The sequence below is a fragment of the Phyllostomus discolor genome, chromosome 10 (assembly GCF_004126475.2).
Source record: "Phyllostomus discolor isolate MPI-MPIP mPhyDis1 chromosome 10, mPhyDis1.pri.v3, whole genome shotgun sequence".
Taxonomy (NCBI): domain Eukaryota; kingdom Metazoa; phylum Chordata; class Mammalia; order Chiroptera; family Phyllostomidae; genus Phyllostomus; species Phyllostomus discolor.
This window is the reverse complement of record NC_040912.2, coordinates 63893992-63914271: the sequence shown is the minus strand read 5'-3', so window position 1 is coordinate 63914271 and position 20280 is coordinate 63893992. Positions and strand designations below refer to the sequence as shown.

The 20280-nt window shown below is 38.5% G+C and overlaps 1 protein-coding gene across 4 annotated transcripts in view; it reads right to left on the bottom strand.

Moving 5' to 3' along the window:
* Positions 1-221: 221 nt before the first annotated feature.
* CAV1 (caveolin 1) overlaps positions 222-20280 on the bottom strand; it is a 35472-nt gene continuing 15413 nt past the window's right edge. For 3 of the 4 annotated variants that reach the window (XM_028525875.2, XM_028525873.2, XM_036010829.1), the window contains exon 3: positions 222-2427. In XM_028525875.2, the coding sequence (XP_028381676.1) occupies positions 2086-2427 (342 nt within the window). In that variant the 3' untranslated portion in view covers positions 222-2085. The remainder of the gene's footprint in view (positions 2428-20280) is intronic. The other variant, XM_028525874.2, reaches the window with a different exon arrangement.

Sequence of the window (20280 nt, the reverse complement as noted above, 5' to 3'; positions counted from 1 at the left end):
CTTTTATCTAAAATAACTCATGAATGGCAATGGCCTTTGAAGAAAGATCCCACTTACACGGGAATGATTACAATGTTACAACGGTAATATTTGAAAAGTGGAAGTCTACTACCCCCCCACAATCACCCTACAGATGTGCACACTCACTATGTGCATGACACTACACACACAGGCACTGACACATATACATCTGTTTTGGGGAAAAATAATAAAGCTGACTGTAGAACTGTTAAACATTTTTATTGTGTAGACTTATAAGCTTTACAGGACATGCAAGATAAAAAAGTGTAAAATATATCAGTAGGCATATAAAATTTCAGCAGCCTTTGGACCAGCACATAATTTGCACAAGGGACTGAGATTATGTGTAGAACAGACATGTCTTGGGATACACAGTTTACAGATTGAATCATAAAGCAATTTCCCAAGTGATTTTCCCCATATAAAGATAAAAATATCTTTACACTTAACAAGTATGCAGTATAGTACATGTAGTACGTACACAGATTAAAAGTAAAACTATGTCCTTGCCAGTGTCTGTTTTAAATGCAAAAGTTCAAAGTAGGTAACAACTAGGTAAATAAAATCTCAGGAAAACTGTAAGAGGCAAAAAGAAAAAGTAAAACAGAGTTCCAACAGGTGTATGAAACAAAAAGTAAAAGCATAACTGAAGGTTAAAAGTAAATTCCGCAAGGACAGAATCTTAATATGAGCAGGAGGAATAAAAAAGCCTTTGGAGGCACCAGGCAGCTTTCTGTATGACTCAGGTTACAGGTAACATTCCTCAGTTTGAGTTTAGAAGAATTTGACTTTATTCCAGCAAAACTACTACAGTCTTTAATTACTGTATCCTCCCCCATCTTCTCTCTGAGCAAAGTGATGCTTGGATTAGCTCCAAAGCTCCTGGCAGGAGTAGGGGCCATGTGTCACAGCATAATAGATGGTTGCAAGTGCTTTACTTTGAAGGGGTAACACTTGCAACAACTCTGACAGTTTCACACAATGGCCTCCATTTTATGAGCCCTCCTCAGGAGGCCCACTGATCAGCTGAAAAGAGAACACAATGTTCAGCCACTGAAACACCCCAGTGATGGATTAGTTTGGAGTCAGGAAAGTCTGATTATTCTCAAAAACAAATGAAGCTGAATAGACATGCTGACCTCATTCAGCTGATGAGAGGCAGGGAAAGTTGGTTTTTATTTGTGCCAGCCCAGAGAGGACTTAGTCTCATTTGTCTACCTTAATCCATTTTATGGAGCTGATGTGGACCATACTCAATATGGATAAAGATGGTGCATGATCAAGTGCATACATGAACTTCATCTGACTTCTCAGAGTCAGACATAAGTGTGGAGAACAATGTAATAAATTTTCTAATTTTGGTTTCCACGGAAGTTGCTTACCTAATTAAAGTTGGCTAGTTTGACCGACCCTATTTGAGAAGGAAAAGATGAAAAACAGGAAGGCACTTAAGTGTCATTTTCTATGTAACAAAATATTCAAGCACAGAAAATATCACAGGTTAAAATTTAAAGAAAGGTAAGGCATTAGAGTGTGTGAATGCAGAGTACATTTTCTAATTTGATGAAGATCACTAGATCCCACTGGATCATTAAAATGAATGGCAGCAATCCACTAACACTTTAGATGGTGAGGGAAGAATTTGTTTAGAACCAGCCACATACCTGTACAATCAGTGGCCATAGCCTGGCATTCTTCCCTTACCATAAAATGATCATTTTAGAATAGGCAGTTGAGGTCATTGGTTCTTCATGTTTCTCTCAAATTATCTTTCAGCAACAGGTTCCTATCTCAGCCAATAACACTATGACCCACAGGCAAATAAAAATATAAGGAAAACATTTTAAATGGGTTTAAAAAATTCTGATCACCAAATACAATAGATGAATAGCTCAGAAGAGACAAATAATAGTTACAAAAACTGAAAGAATGATTTTGTGGTTATCAGTCAGAAAAATTCATTCATATATTTTTGCTATACTAACAACTTAAAACTTGAAATTGGCACCAAGAAAATTAAAAGGAGAAAAAGAATCAGGTATACTTCTATCCTTAAAAAGTTATTTATATTTCTTTTTGCATGTTGATGCGGATATTGCTGAATATTTTGCCAAAAGCCTCAAAGAGTGGGTCACAGAAGGTGTGGACACAGATGGAATAGACACGGCTGATGCACTGAATCTCAATCAGGAAACTCTTAATGTATGGTACAACTACCCAGATGTGCAGGAAAGAAACAATAGCAAAGTAAATGCCCCAGATAAGTGCCATTGGTATTCCAAAGAGGGCAGAGAGCAGGCGGTAAAACCAATATTTCGTCACAGTGAAGGTAGTGAAGCTGGCCTTCCAGATGCCGTCGAAACTGTGTGCCCCTTCTGGTTCTGCAATCACATCTTCAAAATCAATCTAAAAGGAAGAAATAACAAAATATGAGCTTGAAATAGAAGAAAGGAGAAAAAAACCACTACTGAGTATCCGTAAATATTTAAGAGAGTTTTATGCATAATACGAGATGTTTGAAGGCACCCAGTAGCATCACCATCACTTTGAACTTCTTAGGAAGACAGATATTTGGGCCCCACCCAGATCTTACTGCATCTCTGGGGCTGGAAACCAGAACTGTTAACATGTTTTCCAGTTGTTTCTTGATCATGTGAAAGGTTGAGAACCATGCTCTAGGGGAAACCAAATGGATATGGTAAAATTCCTACCTTCAAATAAAACCTGGCAACATGGATAAGTATCATAGGTGCTCAGTAAATGACATGATCTAAGTTAATTGCACTCTGAGACAACTACACACACAATATTAAGGCATAGTTAGTTAATTGATTACTGACTCTTTGAACATCCCACTGTTAGAATTTCTTCAGTAAATTAGATCATTGTGAGCTGTGGGGTGGTGGGTCTTGAGCAAAGCATAGGAAATGGGGTATGATTTGGAGAGGAAAGAAGGGACCTTGGAACTGGTGTGAGCAAGGCTCCAGGAATAAGGAAGGATAACACAGTAAGTGCCACGGGAAGATAGACCTGTGTGGCCATGGCTGAAATGGCAGGTTGAGGCTAGACTCAATATTTTTTACATACAGTGTGTGGGGGTGGGGGGTAGGGTGTGAGGGGGTGTGGGGGGGAGTCTATTAAAGATGTTGAAGCAGGAGAATGCAGCCTGCAGCCACAATGAGTGCAAGTCATTTATCAAGATGAATTTGACACAGCTGTGTGGAGGTTTGGGGAAAAGGAAAAAGAGACTCAAGGCAGAGAGATTGTTGCTATGTCCCAAGTTTGAAATGAGAGGGTCACAACTGAAATAGTAGTGATGTAGAAAAGAAGAATAAATTTTAGGGATGTTAAAGAAAGAATCCATAGAGCTTGGTTACTTCAAGGTTGGCAAAGAGAAAACCTAAAATGAGTTTTGAGTTTTTAATTTGCTTTCTAGGGAGAATAGGGGTGACATTAACAGCAAGAGGAAAGTTAGGAAGGAAGGCAGTTTAAAATGTTAAGAGAGAACTTCATTTTTTAATTAAACAAACAGTAAAGTTTTTAATAAGGATAGATGCAAATATCAGTCATCCTCCCTAAATGAATCCTCTAGTAGTCCTTTAGGGTGACCACTAGGTAGTAATCGAATGAGTTTGCAGTCACATAGCACTTAGTAGTTACCAAGTGCTACTTCATCCATTGTTTCCATGCCACCTGGGGTTACAAACCAATCTGGGAGTGTAGGTCGTCATTTTACAAAGGTAGGGCCAGAATGCAAATTTGACCCTTTCCTCAATAGCATTCTCTCTCATAGTACATGCTCACCTAAACAATTAATTCTCAGAAGATTTTATCCTTCTGGAAGGATTTACATAGACAAAAACTGAAGCATAGGATTAAAAAAATTACTCCCAAAAGAGTGGGACAGAGCCAGCTCAACTGCTTGGTGTGGACAGATATGTGAACAGATCAAAAGTAGATCCCCAAACAAGTTGATGACTGCTAGCAGCAACATTACAGCCAAGTTTAGGATTAGGGAATAAAAACTTGGTGATTCCATGGAGGCTCTCCGTGCCAAGAAGCCATCCTGCAGTCAATGCAATAAAACATCTTTTGGAAAAAGTGCATGATACTTATCAATAGTTAGAGTATATTTTCTATAATATCCTATTTCTCAATCTATTGTTCAATGTCCTAATAAAGTAATATGTAAAAATGGTATGTCCCCAATTATGTAAATGAACTTACAGATTTATTGTCATTCTAATTTTTCTCTGCTCATTTAGATCTAGACTCAGAAGTTAACATTAACTTTTGTTTTTTAAAAGTTGTACGAAATATGTAGCAAGTCAGATCAACCCTTTAGTGAAGTTTCTGTACAATTTGCTTAGTTATCTACTATGGGGTTTTGTTCTAACACTGCATTTTCCCAAAACTATAAAAAATAAAGGCCTGCAGTTTTCCTTCATTCAACTACAAGATACCCAGATAATTTTATTTTTAATATAATTTTGTTTTGTAAGGGGATTTGGTGAAGTCAAAATTAATACACTAAAGCAGGCATTCACACTTTGGGTCAAAGGATGGGGGCAATGGTGGCCCATAAATGCCCTGAAATGGGTATATGTGTTTTGAGTATACAATGTACAAAAGTACATTACTTTTATTTGAAAATAAAGAGTCTGTTGCCAGTGGAGTTTGGGAAGGACTTTACTGCAGCAGAGATTTCCTATCTCTTTACAGAACAGACTTGAAGCACACCTGCCTCGAGGTTCTTTTCCGTGGGGAGAGAGAGGTACTAACATTTGTCAATTGGCTGTTATGATCAGACACTATTCTCATTTAACTCACAGAAAGTGGGTAATCATTCCATTTTATAGAAAAATGTGAGGTTCAAAATGTTAAATTATGCAGTTAAATAAGAGGGATTTGAGTTTTGAATCTGGCCTCAAAGGCATCAATTCTTTCTTCAATATCACCTTGCTTTAAAAAATATTTTAAAAGCTTCTCTGAGGCAAATTTTAGTATTTCACAATTATTAATTACACAATTAGTAACAAAGAACTTGCTAAATTTAACCTTTCTGGTAACTGAAAGAATTCCATAGTGCGGTATCTGAGGACAGGCAATTGTATACATCATATATACAATTGATTATTAGTGAAGATTTCTGAACATATGCCTGTGTATAAGATTTCTTGATAATAACTTTATTTTTCTATGCATAAATGTAAATGCTTTTTAGTAATGACCATAATGGAATTTCTAAAGCTTTAAGTTGCTTAGAAAATTTCAGGATGGCTTTTTTCAATTCTTTCCAGAGCCTGCCAGTGAGCATGATTTATTCTCAAATATCCAAGGGAATTTAGAGCAGGTCTCTAGGGTTGGACAGCAACATGACAAAAATAACATGTTAAATAAACATATTCAGTCAGTTGCTGCTTTAGTCTTGAAAAATTAAGGTGCCTTAAGAGAATACTAACAGCCAATTAGATGTAGATGAGAAAAAGAAAGCAAGGCAGGATAAGGAAAGACAATGAAGCCAGAAATAAAGCTTGGTTTTTCTCTACCTCCATTTTTGTGTCAGGAATAGTAATAGGTTTCTGAGAGGAGGACATGAGATAATTTAAGTAAAGCCCTTAGCATGGGAATAGAGCACTACTATATCATAAATGCTCAATAGATGATAGTGTTAAAAATTCCTTGCTCTGGGTGACTAAAATTGTCTGGGTGACAAATTGTAACAAAAGAAACCATCAACTGCAAAGTACACAGTGGCTGTGAATTCAAACCCCACCAGTGGCTCAAAAGAACTAACTTCCATTTATAATTGTCTTTACCACAACCCTCTGAGATGAATGCCATTATTCCCATTTTACAGATGAGGATACAGTGGGAGGCTAAGAAATTATTCAAGGTCACATAAATGCCAAGTAGCAAACCTGGAACGTATCCCTCTTCAGGTCTGATCTCTTTTTGCTTATGTATTCCTGGGGTGACACATCCTTATAATAGTTTTATTTGCTTAATTTTCACCCAGATAGATATGCTTCCTAACACATTCACATTTTGATTATTAAAGGAATTAGTTTTGTTAACATTTCCATTTTAAGTTAGGAACTCTAGTAACTAGGATGTTTTCCATTTTGGGGACTGGTTGTATTTTCATGGCCCTGCACAGTATGTTCTTGCAATCCTGGGCACCTAGCCAAGGACTCTCACTCTAATTGGCAGATAAGGAAACTGAGGCACAAAACAATTAAAATGAGCCAGACATTCTCAAGGTCCCAAGTGAATCAGTGGAAAAGCTGAAATTAGAACTCTAACTTCCTGATTCCCAGGCATAGATCCAGCCCTGTGCTTCACACAATTTCCCCAGGAACTTACATCTCTCTCCTGATGTCCCTTCTCTGCCTACCCCATTCATATCTCTAGGTTTCCTGTAAGTCTCTAATTACCTCCTAAGAGACATTGACTTGTAAGGTATCTTTGTGTGAGTTTGGGAGAATGTCCTTTTCACAACATGAGCACAGACATTTCTGTACATCTATCCCAGGTGAAGAAAACTGGAGGAAAATTTTAAACTAAAATATCTTCATTGTACCTTTTTACATATATTGATAAGGCACTGAACCCTAAAAGTTCTGCTAGTAATCAGTCATTCCATTTAAGGAAGTTCAAAATTCCACATCAATCAAAGTATAATTGCTTCAGCAGATTCATAGACATTTCAAGCTGAAATGGAGTCTCATTTTGAGATAGAAAAATTGGTGGCCAAAGTTGTCATATGGCTGCATCAAGGTTACCTTCCCATTTAAGGGCAGACTCAGGATTGGAATTCAGGCTTAGAAACTGTCCTGGGCTCTTCCATTACTACTTCAGCTACCACCACATATCTTCAGTGAGTCTGGCTGCTACATTCCATAGCCAATGCAAAAGGCATCTAGGCTTGCTTGCATCTGTGAACATCATCTTGCTCTCAAGAGGTCCTGCAGGTCTATTGTTGAGAGAATGGTGGTGTCTCTCTCTGACAATCCCCAATGTGCTCGTGGTTTCCATGCATCATTGGTCTGATTTACTCCTCATCAAAACTATCACTCTGAAGTTCTATTTGCTCAGGGACTCACTCCTCTTATACCTTACAGGAGGGCAGGTCTGACCTGGAGCAGAACTTTACCTGGTCACATATATTTGGAGCAGAACAGGAAATTGAGATTTGCTTTAAAAACAAAAACAAACAAACAAAAACGTAAGAAGTGCATGTGTTATTTAGTTTCTTAGAATAGGATCCCTCAGATGAAGTTGAGCTACTGCTCCAAGAACTGATTTTCTGTTCCGTAGTCTGTGGTACAAGTTGTACTTCTGGCAAGAATCATTATGTAGATCTCAAGATCAAAGGCATAAATGTGCTTTAGTAGTATGTCTGTGTCTTAATAGATGTTTTACAAGAAGTTAACAGTTTATATTACTAGATTTTAATAAATGGCATTAAATACCTTTGTGCAACAATGACCTATGATGCTACAGTTTCAGAAACGTAAGTTAACAATCTTGCAGCAGACGTCAGGAAAAACTATCTGTCTTGTTATGTTTTGACAAGACTGGGCTAACACAGTAAGCCTCAGAAGATTTCATCTTGTTAAATATATCTGATGGCAATGTTTAAAAAACACTTTATATGTACACAAGATTAAAAAAATGCATGGGGTCATTTTGTGTCTCAAAATCTGAATATTTTATTTCTGAATAAGAAATTTTCAGGAAGGAAACTTTAAGTACATCTAGGATTTCATAAGCAATGATGCTTGCATATTATGTTTCTATGGGAAATTATCTTTTAAACTCTTAGTAGAAACTGTGATTGTGTTGTATATATAGGAAACATAAATAACAACACATAAGATGTTTACAGAAGACTTGTGTGTTTTCTGTCCGACATCTACAGTTCTACTTCTCTGCCAACAGAATCTTCATTATCAGGTAACAGCAACAATTCTTTGATCTCAGAGATAAGTCATACCTGATTTATATTGCCATGGTAATGTTAGTCTCCTTGGTGAATGATTGATTTATGGTAGGCATGTGACCCAATTTTGGCCAATGAGATCTAAGTGGAAATCTGTTGGGCAGGACCTCAAAGAAAATTTTATCTTCCTTCTGCAAAGAGACAGAAACATATAGTGGGGCTCTTTGCCTCTTTCATTCTGCTTAGAATATGGTATGTAGCCTTAATATAAAGAAATCATAATGTGACCATGAGGTAACATGCATTATTAAAAGGTCAAAAGAATAAAAGGTGCTACTTTTGCCATTATCAAGCTGTAAAAACAATGCCAATAGCTGTTCATCTCGGGACTTTTCCTGATGTGACATATACACACTCATTTTTCAGCCAGAGCTATTTAGATTTTTAGTTGCCTATTGCAGAAAGCATTCCTAAGTGGTGTAGTAACTATTTTCTGTTGGTTGGCACAGAAACTGTACATCTGAGTTCCAGCCAAGATGGAGGCATAGGTAGAAACCCTTCGCTTCCTTGCACAACCAAAATGAGGATAACAACCAGTCTAAAAACAATAAACAACCAGAAAGTGCCAGAAAATCAAACTGCATGTAACTCTGACAACCAAGGAATTAAAGAAACAGCCAACCGGACCAACCAGACCACTGTGCTGAGACAAAGAAATATGGTCGAAATGAAAGGACAGAGCAAAATTCTAGTGAAAGAGTTAAGCAAAAGAGAGATAGCTAATCTATCTGATGGACAGTTCAAAATCCTGGTAATCGAGATGCTCACAGAACTGTTTGAGCTGGGTCACAAAATGAAAGAACAAATGCATACCTAAAGTGAAATAAAGCAAAATATACAGGGAACCAACAGTGAAGGAAAGGAAACCAGGACTCAAATCAATAATTTGGAACAAAAGGAAAAGATAAACATCCAACTGAAGAAACAAGAATTCAGAAAGATGAAGAGAGGCTTAGGAACCTCTGGGACAACTTTAAATGTTCCAATATCCAAATTATAGGGGTGCCAGAAGGAGAAGAAAAACAAGAGCAAGAAATGGAAAACTTCTTGAACAAATAATGAAGGAAAACTTTCCCAATCTGGTGAAGGAAATAGACTTCCACGAAATCCAGGAAGCCCAGAGAGTCCCGAAGAAGTTGGACCCAAAGAGGAAAACACCAAGGCACATCATTAAGTTACCCAAGATTAAAGATAAGGAGAGACTGTTACCTACAAAGGAGTACCCATAAGGCTATCAACTGATTTCTCAAAAGAAACCCTACAGGCAGAAGGGGTTGAAAAGAAGTATTTGAAGTCATGAAAGGCAAGGACCTACATCCAATATTAATCTATCCAGCAAAGCTTTCATTTAGAATGGATGGACAAATGAAGTGCTTCCCAGATAAGGTCAAGTTCAAGGAGTTCATCATCACCAAGCCCTTATTATATGAAAAGTTAAAGGGACTTATCTAAGAAATTGAAGATCAAAGATTATGAACGGTAAAATGACAACAAACTCACAACTATCAGCAACTGAACCTAAAAAAATGAACAAAAACAAAAACTAAGCAAACAACTAGAACAGGAACAGAATCAGAGAAATGGACATCACATGAAGGGTTTTCAGTGGGGAAGGGGAGGGGAAGAAGAAGGAGGAAAGGTACAGGAATAAGAAGCATAATTGGTAGGCATAAAAGAGATGGGGAGTGGTTAAAAATGATATAGGAAACAGAAGTCAAAGAATTTGTGAGTACAACCCATGAACATGAACTAAGGGAGCAGGAATACTGGAGAGGTGAGGGGTACAGGGCAGAGGGGGGACAAAGGAATAAAACTGGGAAAACTATAATAGCATAATCAATAAAATGTACTTAAAATATAAAAAACTAAACAAAATTAAAAAGTAAATAATCAAAAAAAGAAAGTGTACATCTGTTCATTTTGACACCTGATTTCAAAGACTAACCTGAAAGTTATGACATTCACGTTAGTCATTGAACTAACTTTCAACAGTACTAAATCAGTGATTTTCAACATTTTTAAAAATCTCATGACACAAATAAACTAATTACTAAAATTCTGTGGCACATCAAGAATATATGATCTGACCAAAAATAGGTATAATTTTGATTCATTCACACCAAACAGCTATAGTTGTGTTGGTCATTGTCATTTTTTTTTAGCTGACAATCTAAGGGAAAAGAGGTCAATGCCCCTGATTAAATAGTCAAGGGTTGCATGTTTTAAAAATTCTTGCAGCACACTGCTTGAAAATTGCTTTACTCCTGATTGTAATGCACTATCACAGGAGTCCCCATTTTCCAGGGGTTCTCAGCAGGGGCAGCATGGCAAAGGATCAACTGTGGGGTGAGTGTGGATGCTTATTAAAAATGCAGATGCTTAGGCCCCGTTTCAGATTCAGATCTGGGGTAGTACCTGGGGAATCTTATGTTTAACAAAATTTCTCCTTCTTTTAATACAAAAGTCAAGAGCATGCCATGCTCCTTTCAATTTAACGACCATTGCTTTGGTCTATGCTGTTGTTCCCCCTTGCTCCCTGGAAGCCCGGGTTGGCTTCCTGCTCCTTTTCGTGAGCTCCTCATATGCTGGATGACATCTGGGAGTTGGTGAATAAAGAGTGGAAATGCTTTTTGAAAAGCTTTTCCCAATTTAAGCCTATAAATATGTATTATTGGAGAAGGGCGAATGACGGTTATTTATTATGAAAAGCATACAAACTGGCATAGAGATCCGGGTTTATTTTCATGATTCTAAACAAATATAAACAAATGCATGTTTTAAAAAATCAATAAGCACTTCTGTAATCCTGATTTGTGTACCAAGCCCAGACATTCAGAAAAAGGGATTGGACATTTCAAACTCCCTTCACTGTTCTCACACACATTTCCAACATGTTGAGCAGCCTTTGAAGTCAATGGAATAAATGTGCATGAGTGTGTGGGTGTAGAGAAGGTTGAGAACTAGCACAATTAAATGTTACCAGAACACAGGAACTTTTCTCTAATGCCTATGTGTTTTGTCAGGGGCAAGGGCAAATACCCATGTGTTTATTAGGGAAAAGGCTGCAGTGTTCTTACAACCCTGACTGAAAACAGGCAGCCTGGATTGTGTTGCTAATGCCTGCAATTACTTGGATTCCCAGAGGATCCACATGCAGCCTTAGCAAACATGTAAGCCTGGGAGGGAACACTGACATGTTCTTAGGCTGCCTTGGAGTGGCAGATACTAGGCAGTTTACCTTGCACAAGAGCACATGATTATCTTTTGAGGACGGAGGGAGAAGGCTGCATTGCTAATCAGGGTTTCAAGCTGGAGAAGGTAGAATGTGGGTGTTTACTTAGCTCTGTGAGTAAGACCAGAGGTTTGGGTGCAGGAGGCAGGGTGCAGGGGGATCTGCAGTCCCTGGCCTGGGCTGCCAGCTGGAGCCTGTGAGTCTTTCCATTGGGGCTGACCTCCCTCTTGTTGCTTCCCAGACATTACAGAGGCCTTGGAATAATGATATTTTACATTTATAGTGCCCATTCATCTGCTTTTGCTCACAAACTTGTGAGGTTCTAGTTTATCTTCATAATAAGAGTAGGAAATAGTCTTTTATTTTTCCCACTAAGGAAATATTCACTTAACTAATAAACAACTGGACCGAACCAGAACTTAAGGCAGGTTTGTGCTTGTTGCTCCCATCTTGGTATCCTCCACAATAAGTAGTACTATGCACTTATTAATCAGCAAATAAATATTTCCTTAATATGTGTAATATTTTAAAGGAGCTATAAGTGTCTTTTGAAAAAGGTGTGGGAATACATAACATTGCACTAAGTAGCATATTGTCTCCTATGAATTCTTTGCCTGGTATCACAAGTGTATTTTAATTAATTAAATTTTGATATCCCATTTTATCCAAAACGATCTTCTTATTCACCGTAGCTCTATAATACCATTCTGACCAAAGCGAGGTAAAGAGTTGGTCATCACTGAGGTGACCTGGACAACATGGAAAGCCTACCAAAGAGGGGGAAATTCAAATCAGAAGATTTCATTTTTCAGAAAAAAAATATTTAGAAAATATTTATTAAAGCATGTTTTTGCTTGGTTGGGTTTTGCTCCATTGATCTGAATAATTACAGTTGTGTAGACCTGTCCCCAAAATAGGGGACACACTGGAGTATGGTGAGGTAGGACCTCAAAGAGGAAGCTGGGGTGAAGTAGAGGAGCCAGAGGAACAGCCAGGCTCATCCCTGCAGGGGTTCCCAGGCTCATTGGCAGGGCACCCCAATGGGGAGGGGATATGGTGAGGGGAGTAAATTGTTCTTTGGTTACACTTGTCTCCTGTTTTCTTGTGTGTTTCTCTGTGTGTCCCCAGTTCAGAAAAGGAGGCCTGAAGTAATTTTTACTTCAGAATGAATTTGGGTAACTATGTTTTCTTTTTTTGGCAGGGGTACATGTAGATGTGCAGAGCAAAGCAGAACATCATTGTCAATTGTCCTTTATGTGTCATTAATGGATTCCAGGCATCAGTGGGCAGATAGATTCTTAGGCAGACTTTTACAGAGTTCTCAGAATAACAATTTATATTATAGGCACCATATGCCTTCATGAGTTCACATCATATCCTGTACATGAAGGACCTAGAAGGCAGGTGTTATTTCCTCCATTTTACAGACTAGGAAACAGCTTGAGGGAGATTGTAATCAGTGACTGGACCAAACCAGAACTTAGGTCTCTTGGTTCTTCAATTAGTTTTCCTGCCATCACACAGCCCTTTTCAACTCCACACCTCATTCTGTTTACGCAACCCTGATCATTCGAAGTCATGTAGGGATTTCTGAACCCGCATGCTTTCCCTTGCCTGCACCCAAACTTTCATCCAAACTAATAGAAAATACCTTCCCTACCTTGGCAAATAACCATTTCTACCAGGAAAGGGTGTACAATCCAAGTAAGGGGACGCTGCTGGCCTTTCTCTGCTGTCAAATGTTCAGTATTGTTCTCACTCCCCAGCAGTATTGTTCTCACTCCGCAGCAACCGAACTTCTCTCTGGCCAGGGCCCTTGCTTTGTTTCACTGACCACAGTCCCCACTGCCTTCTCATCTCTCCCTGGCTTTTCCTGATTTATCGCAACATGGTATCTTCTCCTTATTCGTTTCTGGCCAGTGGTTTTGAAACATTTAAGTACTCAAGCATTTTCTGGGGATGTTTGTTAAAATGAAGATTCCTAGGATTCTGTATAGTGTTCTAAGAGTAGGGTCCAGGAATTTGCACTCTGTCCCCCTATTTTCATTCTGGTGGTCTAAGGAGGACACTTTGAGAAACCAAAGCTGCCTTGGCTTCATTCTCTGCTAGATGAGGGGACCTGATGGGCATGATAGTAGGTTAATCACTGTGTTGTTTACTACTTTTGTGAAACAGTATGAATACCTGGTTGATAGCATGAGGGCTGGGTTTGAATCCCCGCTCTGTTGTGTTATATCACATATGCTACTCATCCTCTCTGCCTGAGCTTCTCATCTGAAAAATACATGTATAATAGTATCTACTGAATAGGATTGTTCTGTGTATTAAATAACTTAAGCAAAATGTTTATGACATTGCCTGGGGCAGTGGTCAGGGCTACATCATGAGCTTTGGCCCAGATACCCGGACCAGAAGTGGGAACATGTCAGAGATCACAGTAACAAGCATTGGGAGGACAGAAGAGATATTTTGGAAAAGGAGAACCTCCTGGCATTCCTGAAATTGTTTCATTGAGGATGCTTATTTTTCATTCTGCCTTTAAGTGAGCAAGGTTTAGATCACCTCTAGCAAGTGCGTCAGCCTTCTGGAGTTTATTACGAACATGAGGCACAAAGCGACCAAATATGCCCTGGGGGAGAAGATGCCCCCACTGGCTGACTGCCTGTGTATGTCAGAGAGTGGCTCCAACACCAACTAGATGGGATTTTATTTACTTTGGGTGAATTCCCTTTTCTGCTTGATTTTTACTTTCCTTTTGTACAAGGGTAACTTCTAGTTTTCTCCATCTTTTGTTTTTAGAAAGGAGAATGAATTACCCTAGGGTTTGTATTATACCTTGAAAATTTAAGCTAAATTTTTCTATTTTGATAACAAATATATACATTCTTAGTTTACATCCTATTACGCATTGAATTGTATTCTCCTCAAAAAGATACGTTACAGGACTAATCCCCAGCACCTCAGAATGTGACAGGACTTGCAGATGTAATTAGAATGAGGTCATACCGGAGTAGGGTGGGCCTACCACCCAATGTGGCTGGAGTCCTTATAGGGAGATGGCAATGAAGACACAAAGGGAGAAAGGGATATAACTGGAGTTATGCAGCCGCAAGCCAAGGAATGCCAAAGAATGCCAAAGATTGCCAGCAAACCACCAGCAACTAGGGAAAAAATGGACGGATTCCTCTATATGTTACAGAGGGAATATGGCGCCGCTGCTCACGCATTGATTTTGGACTTTTGGCGTCCAGAACTGTGAGGCTATACATTTCTGTTGTTTTAAGCCACACAGTTTGTTCCTTTTTAAGGCATACTAGGAAGTGAATACATATACATCCCTTTGAAATTGCTAAAAATTATCCCCAATGACAGTGGTATCAGGGTTCCTATTCCTTGAGCAGGCTGCCCAACTTTTCTTATGGAGATCCTAGGCGGGAATAAATACCACATTTGGTACACTTGAGACCAGCTTGCCACGAGCCTTCTTCAGGGACCTGGAACCATCCTGTCCACATGGCCTCACATTTTTATTATCAGAAAAAGCACCTAAGTTTCATTATCACAAAAAGTGGATGGCTCAGTACAAAGCGGGCTGCATATCTTTAGATCCCTTTTTAATCTTCAGGCTTCTGATATCACTTTGGAGACACTTGTTGAGTGTCACCGAACAATTGACATGGAACTGTGAACAGTGCAAAAATAGGCCACACGAGGGCTAGTGATAGGAGCACTGAACTTGAACAGGGAGGAACAATACTTTGGGGGTGCTTCTGTTGCCATCCTTGAGGAGAAATAATGATAGCCCTTCAAAGTGTTGAAATTCTCTTCCCAAATAGAAAAGTCCTGTATTGTTTAATGCATGGGAATCTTATTTTATCCAAACGTGCACCTATAAGGATTCATCTAGAGGCCTCACTTGCTCACAAAATTCTGTTTACACTTGGGAGTTTATTATTCTTTAAACTTCTGGGTGTGTCACGGGACAAATATGGATGATTATTGCACTAAAGAAAATAAAAGCACTTCCCATTCTATCAAAGACATAAGAAATGGAATGGTCTTCACCATTTTCAGGCTACCAATTGGTCCTCATAAACATTTGTTTTAACCATAGCTTTTTAAACACTATTAACTTGTTTTTAGTTTCTACAGTTCAGTTCCTGATGACAGAGGTGGTTTCCCACCATCCAGTTAAGTCAAAGTAGGGTTGCTAGTAGCTTTCGTCTTACCTCACTATTGGATTATTTTTCCCTTCAGTGCTTTGAGTCTGTTTATTAAACAGAAAATGAATGAAATAAATCTCTGAAGGTTTGAAAGTTGCTTGGCAAGTGAGGAAGAGGATCTATACCAATGCTCTTGAAAGGTCCAAGCAGAGATAATCACAGATAATTATATGGCTCTTGAGACACGGCCCCCAAGCTCTACTGCAGGGTTTCTTTTTGGGGCACTATTGGCACTTTGTCATTGGGGGTTGCTGTCCTGTGCACTGTAGCAGCCCTGTCGTCTATTCACTAGACGCCAGTAGTACCCACTAGATTTCCTCCAGATATTGCCAAATGTTCCCTAGGAGGGATCGGGGGGTGGATTATCCCCAGTTGAAAACCCCTGGTCTACACAAGCAGAATATGATATAATGAGACAGAAGCTGAAATTTAGAAATATTTGTATCCTAGAATGCTTGCTTGTTTATTACATTATTTTATTTTATTTTCTTTCTTTAGTATTTGGCCTTGTCAGTTCATTTGTTCATTCATTATTTATGAAGCATCTACTTTTTGGGGATGGAATAAGTGAAATGAAAACTCAGAGCCAGGACAGGGTTGATGAGATGGCTGCGTGTCACTGAAAAAGGGACAGTGCAAATAAAATACAGACAGCCTGTGGCTGCCGAAGGTCACTTAGGAATCATTATGACATAGGGGCGATGTCCTTCCATGGTTCACTCCCTTACTTTTAAGGAAATAGAATAAGTCGCTTATTTGCACCTTCCCAAATCACTAACCTCTTAAATTTAGACTGGAATCTCGAATACCTTCTCCCAGGACAATGGGCCAAGACCTGTCCCGCTTCAGAACCTTCTACTTGCTGTTCGTTTTACTGAGATCACTCCTTCTATCATTCTTTACTTGTCTAACTTGGAGTTTTTTGTAATGTTTTAACCTAAATATTCTTTCTTCAAAGACTTTTTTCTGGCCTCTACCCCTTTTCTCACCTGAACTTCTTTTTCATCCAGCCCATCACACACATATTTAATGTTGTGATTGTGTGTGTGTGTGTGTGTGATTCTTTTCTGCTACTAGACTGCTCCCTGGAATGTAGTAGGTACTAAATTAATATTTGTTGAATAAATGAATGGATTCCTGAATGCTACCATTTACTATATTTCTCTGTCCTGTTTACAAGAACACCAAGCTAATAAAATCTCCTTTAAGAAAAAAAAATCTGAATATGTTATTATTTAGCTAAAGGCTTAGTAATTGCCTGAATTTGTTGCATTCATTTATTTTAAGCCAGTCACAATAATTTTGGTAAAAGAGTGGACAAAAAGTGGCTAATGACAGGGAAGACTGATTAATTCCATTTTTGCTTATTGTGAAATTGGATTTGAACCTACAGATTTTGACATTGCTTTGCTTAGGGAGCTGATGAGTTCCCTAAGGATGTTCAGGTGGTCTGGAATTCAAACAACTTTACGTTTACCTTCAGAATCACACAGCTGGGGTGCTATGTAATGGGATCCAAATCATACAGGCCCCTCAATGCTTAACTTTACATGGGTCAGAGAAAAACAAACTCTGTAGAGCTGGATAATGGGAAAATCTATCTCAAAATAATAGTGTTTCTGCCCTGTATTTCTTAGTCATGTGATCCTATTGCTCACAGGTGGTCTGTTAAAAGAACTTCAGAAACTAGGTGAATTTGACAACCCTTAGCATTCAGAAACTCCTGAGCATTTCCTGTTTACCTAGTCCTTTTTAAGACCATTGCTATGACTAAAGTTGCAAGTAATTATACACTTCTCTGATACATGAAGTAAGAGGAATTGCCTGGTTACAAAAAAAAAATACTGAAAGCTTGTAACCAACTTTGGAACTGATTTTCTGATACATCTTGAACACAAACAGCCAATTTGGAGGTTAAGGACAATGAAATGGAAGACTGCAGGGTTCTGAGCCCTGATCAGAGAGGAAAAGAACTCCAGCTCTTGATATTCTTTGGTACCAATTGTTTATTTGTGGTATATTTGCAGCCAGCATGCTATCCATTGCTAATTCAGTATTTCGAAGATGATTTGATTAAGTCCAACAGCCTGAATATTAAGGATGAGAATGCCAATTGGTAAAGTCTAGGAAGAAGGTCTTTTACAGACTTCCATTGTTTTATGAATACTTGTAGATCAGAATCAAAGATTTTAGAAATGAAGTTGATTTAGAAATCTCTAAGTTCAACTTCTAGGTTACTCTAGATGAAGAAATCACTGTCTAGAGGGTACAGTGACTTTTCCAAGGCCCAAAGTAACCTTCAGTCTCCGAGTCTTTCTCTGAAGCCTAGTTTCCCCATCTGCTCTGAGGAGTGACTGGCATTAGTAAAGCACTTCTCAGTGGCTTGGGGTCTCTTCTGTGTGCCTGGCACCTGAGAAATGAAGAACACCTGCTTGTCCCTGGGTCCAGTGACACTTCATTTAACCACTGGCAACACAGGAATTTTGATGTACCATTAAGGAAAAAACAGGGGAATGTTGTTAGCTCCACTTCTAGTATGCCTGCACCATGAACCGAAGTAGGAAAAGCAGGGTGTTCACGACATTCTGACACTCTAACCAGCTGAACTTCTGCTCAGGGAATAGCAAGAATGAGAAAAGAAAAGGGAAAAACAACAGGACTGGATTACATAGTGACATGGGATTTATCTCACATATAGAGTCTACCTTATGCTGTTGCTACATCAGAGTTCCAGAAAGTATTTTTTGTAATGGCACAAAACAGCCACCCTTTGTAGAAACCTCACTCTTTCGTTAGTTTAAATTACAATAGGGGTTTAATTGTGTGAATATGCAATGTGTAGGAGGGAGTGGATGGGCAGGCTTGCCATAAAAATAATGTTTCATACTGACATTTTGGTACATACAATGCATGCATTTTGCAGTGTTCTACTTTCAGATGTTTACCACTTGCATTCTCAACCACTGTTGAGCTGCCGCATAAATTCTTCTTTGCTCCCAAACAAGCCAGGTATCTTGCAGGAATAGAGAAAAGTATTCATATATGTTCCTATGCTTAATTAGGAGGCTGTGTGTCATGTTGTTATATACCAAATTATAACTGTAGAGGGAGAAGGAATGGAGAAGTTACACAGACAAGTAAGGGATTTAACACACAACTATTACAAAAAAACTTCATGTGGCACAGTCCTGAGATTAACCACTCATTAACTGGAATTTCTTCTCCTATGTAATTTCACAGTTAATAACAAAACAAAACAAACTAAGCATACATCCCTTCCTCTGTTTCCCTTATCGGAATGGCAATTATATCTGAGCAGTATTTTTCTCGTAAGCCTCATAATAATCTGGCAATAACCATAGCAGTTGTCATTCCATGTTCCCTTCCAACTCTTCTAACAATCATCCAGGCAGAACAGTCTCTCTCCAACTGCACATGGGGTGTCTCTTCATCCCTTGTCTCAGTCCTTTGGCTCTTTCCAGCATCTCTATCTACCTCCCTCATATGATCAAAACAGGAACCCATTTTTTAATGTCTGACCAATAGCAAATTGAGAATCTTGTATATGACATTTCTTTTAATCACACTGTCCTTTTGATTCCATTCAATATGCTTCCTTTAAAATATCATTACATTATTGAGATGTTTAATGGTCAGGACAATTGACAGACTTAATTAGTTTGGATCCCCTATTGCTCAAGAAGTATTGAGTGTGATGAATTCATTTAAGGATGAGTTTACAATAGTGATTTTCACCCTCGAGATCTTGGTGTCTTGGAAGCTGTGGGATTATTACCAGGGGCTTCCATGTCCATTGTGCTCACCAGGCAGCTTGGTTTTCCACATCACAAACTCCCACAGAAATGACAACCTTCCCCTGGTATTTTCTTAGTTTTCATGCATTTATTATTTATTTCCTATTTCCTATTTCTATGTTTTATTTCTGCTCATAAAACAGTATTTTATTTACTATTGTTTTTTATCTTATTTTATGGGCTATTTGCAATCTGTCAAAATCACGTGGACATTATTTTTACCACAGATGCTAACAAGATAATTGTAATTGGTGTCATTTGTAAGTTGAGAGTCCTCTTAACTCATTCATTTCAATCACTGATAATATATCAAATGTCAAAGACTGAGATCCCAGCTGTATCTTCAATGCCAGTCAAACTTAAATTTACACTGCACAAGATCACTCTCTTTGATGACTGTCTCTTAGTTCTACTTATTCTTAACAGAGCCCTGATCCTGATTGGCTATACGTAGCTTATTTATAGGTAAATTATTTGGGATAAAATTGACAAGGCTTACTTTTATACATATTACCATAAATCCAACTTCTATCATAGGAGATAAGAGAAGGAACAATGCATGAAAAAGGAGGTAAAGGTTGCTTCACTTGGCACAGACATCAATAATGAATGTCTGACCCCTTTATGAGGCACTTAATCAAGTATTGTGACTGTTTTTTTTTCTGTAGAAGGGATTTTTTGAAATGTATGAGAGACCACCTCTGACACACAAAGAAACTTCTATTTTGTTGGAATAGTGGATTAGTCAGCACTTCCCAACTAACAAAATCTCAGAGCTCTGGGTACTTAATGTCTAGAAGTAGCAGAGCCAAAAAGAAGGAAGAAGAGATCCTGGTTCTCAAATCCGCTGTCCCCTTCAGGCCTGGAAGATTTCGGATTTCTTTTTCAGGGATTTCTTTTTCTCCTGACCTAGATATTCCTCTGATGTTTGCCATTGTCTGGGGGCACATGGGGAGGGGTCCAACAGGGAGTCATTCTATATCT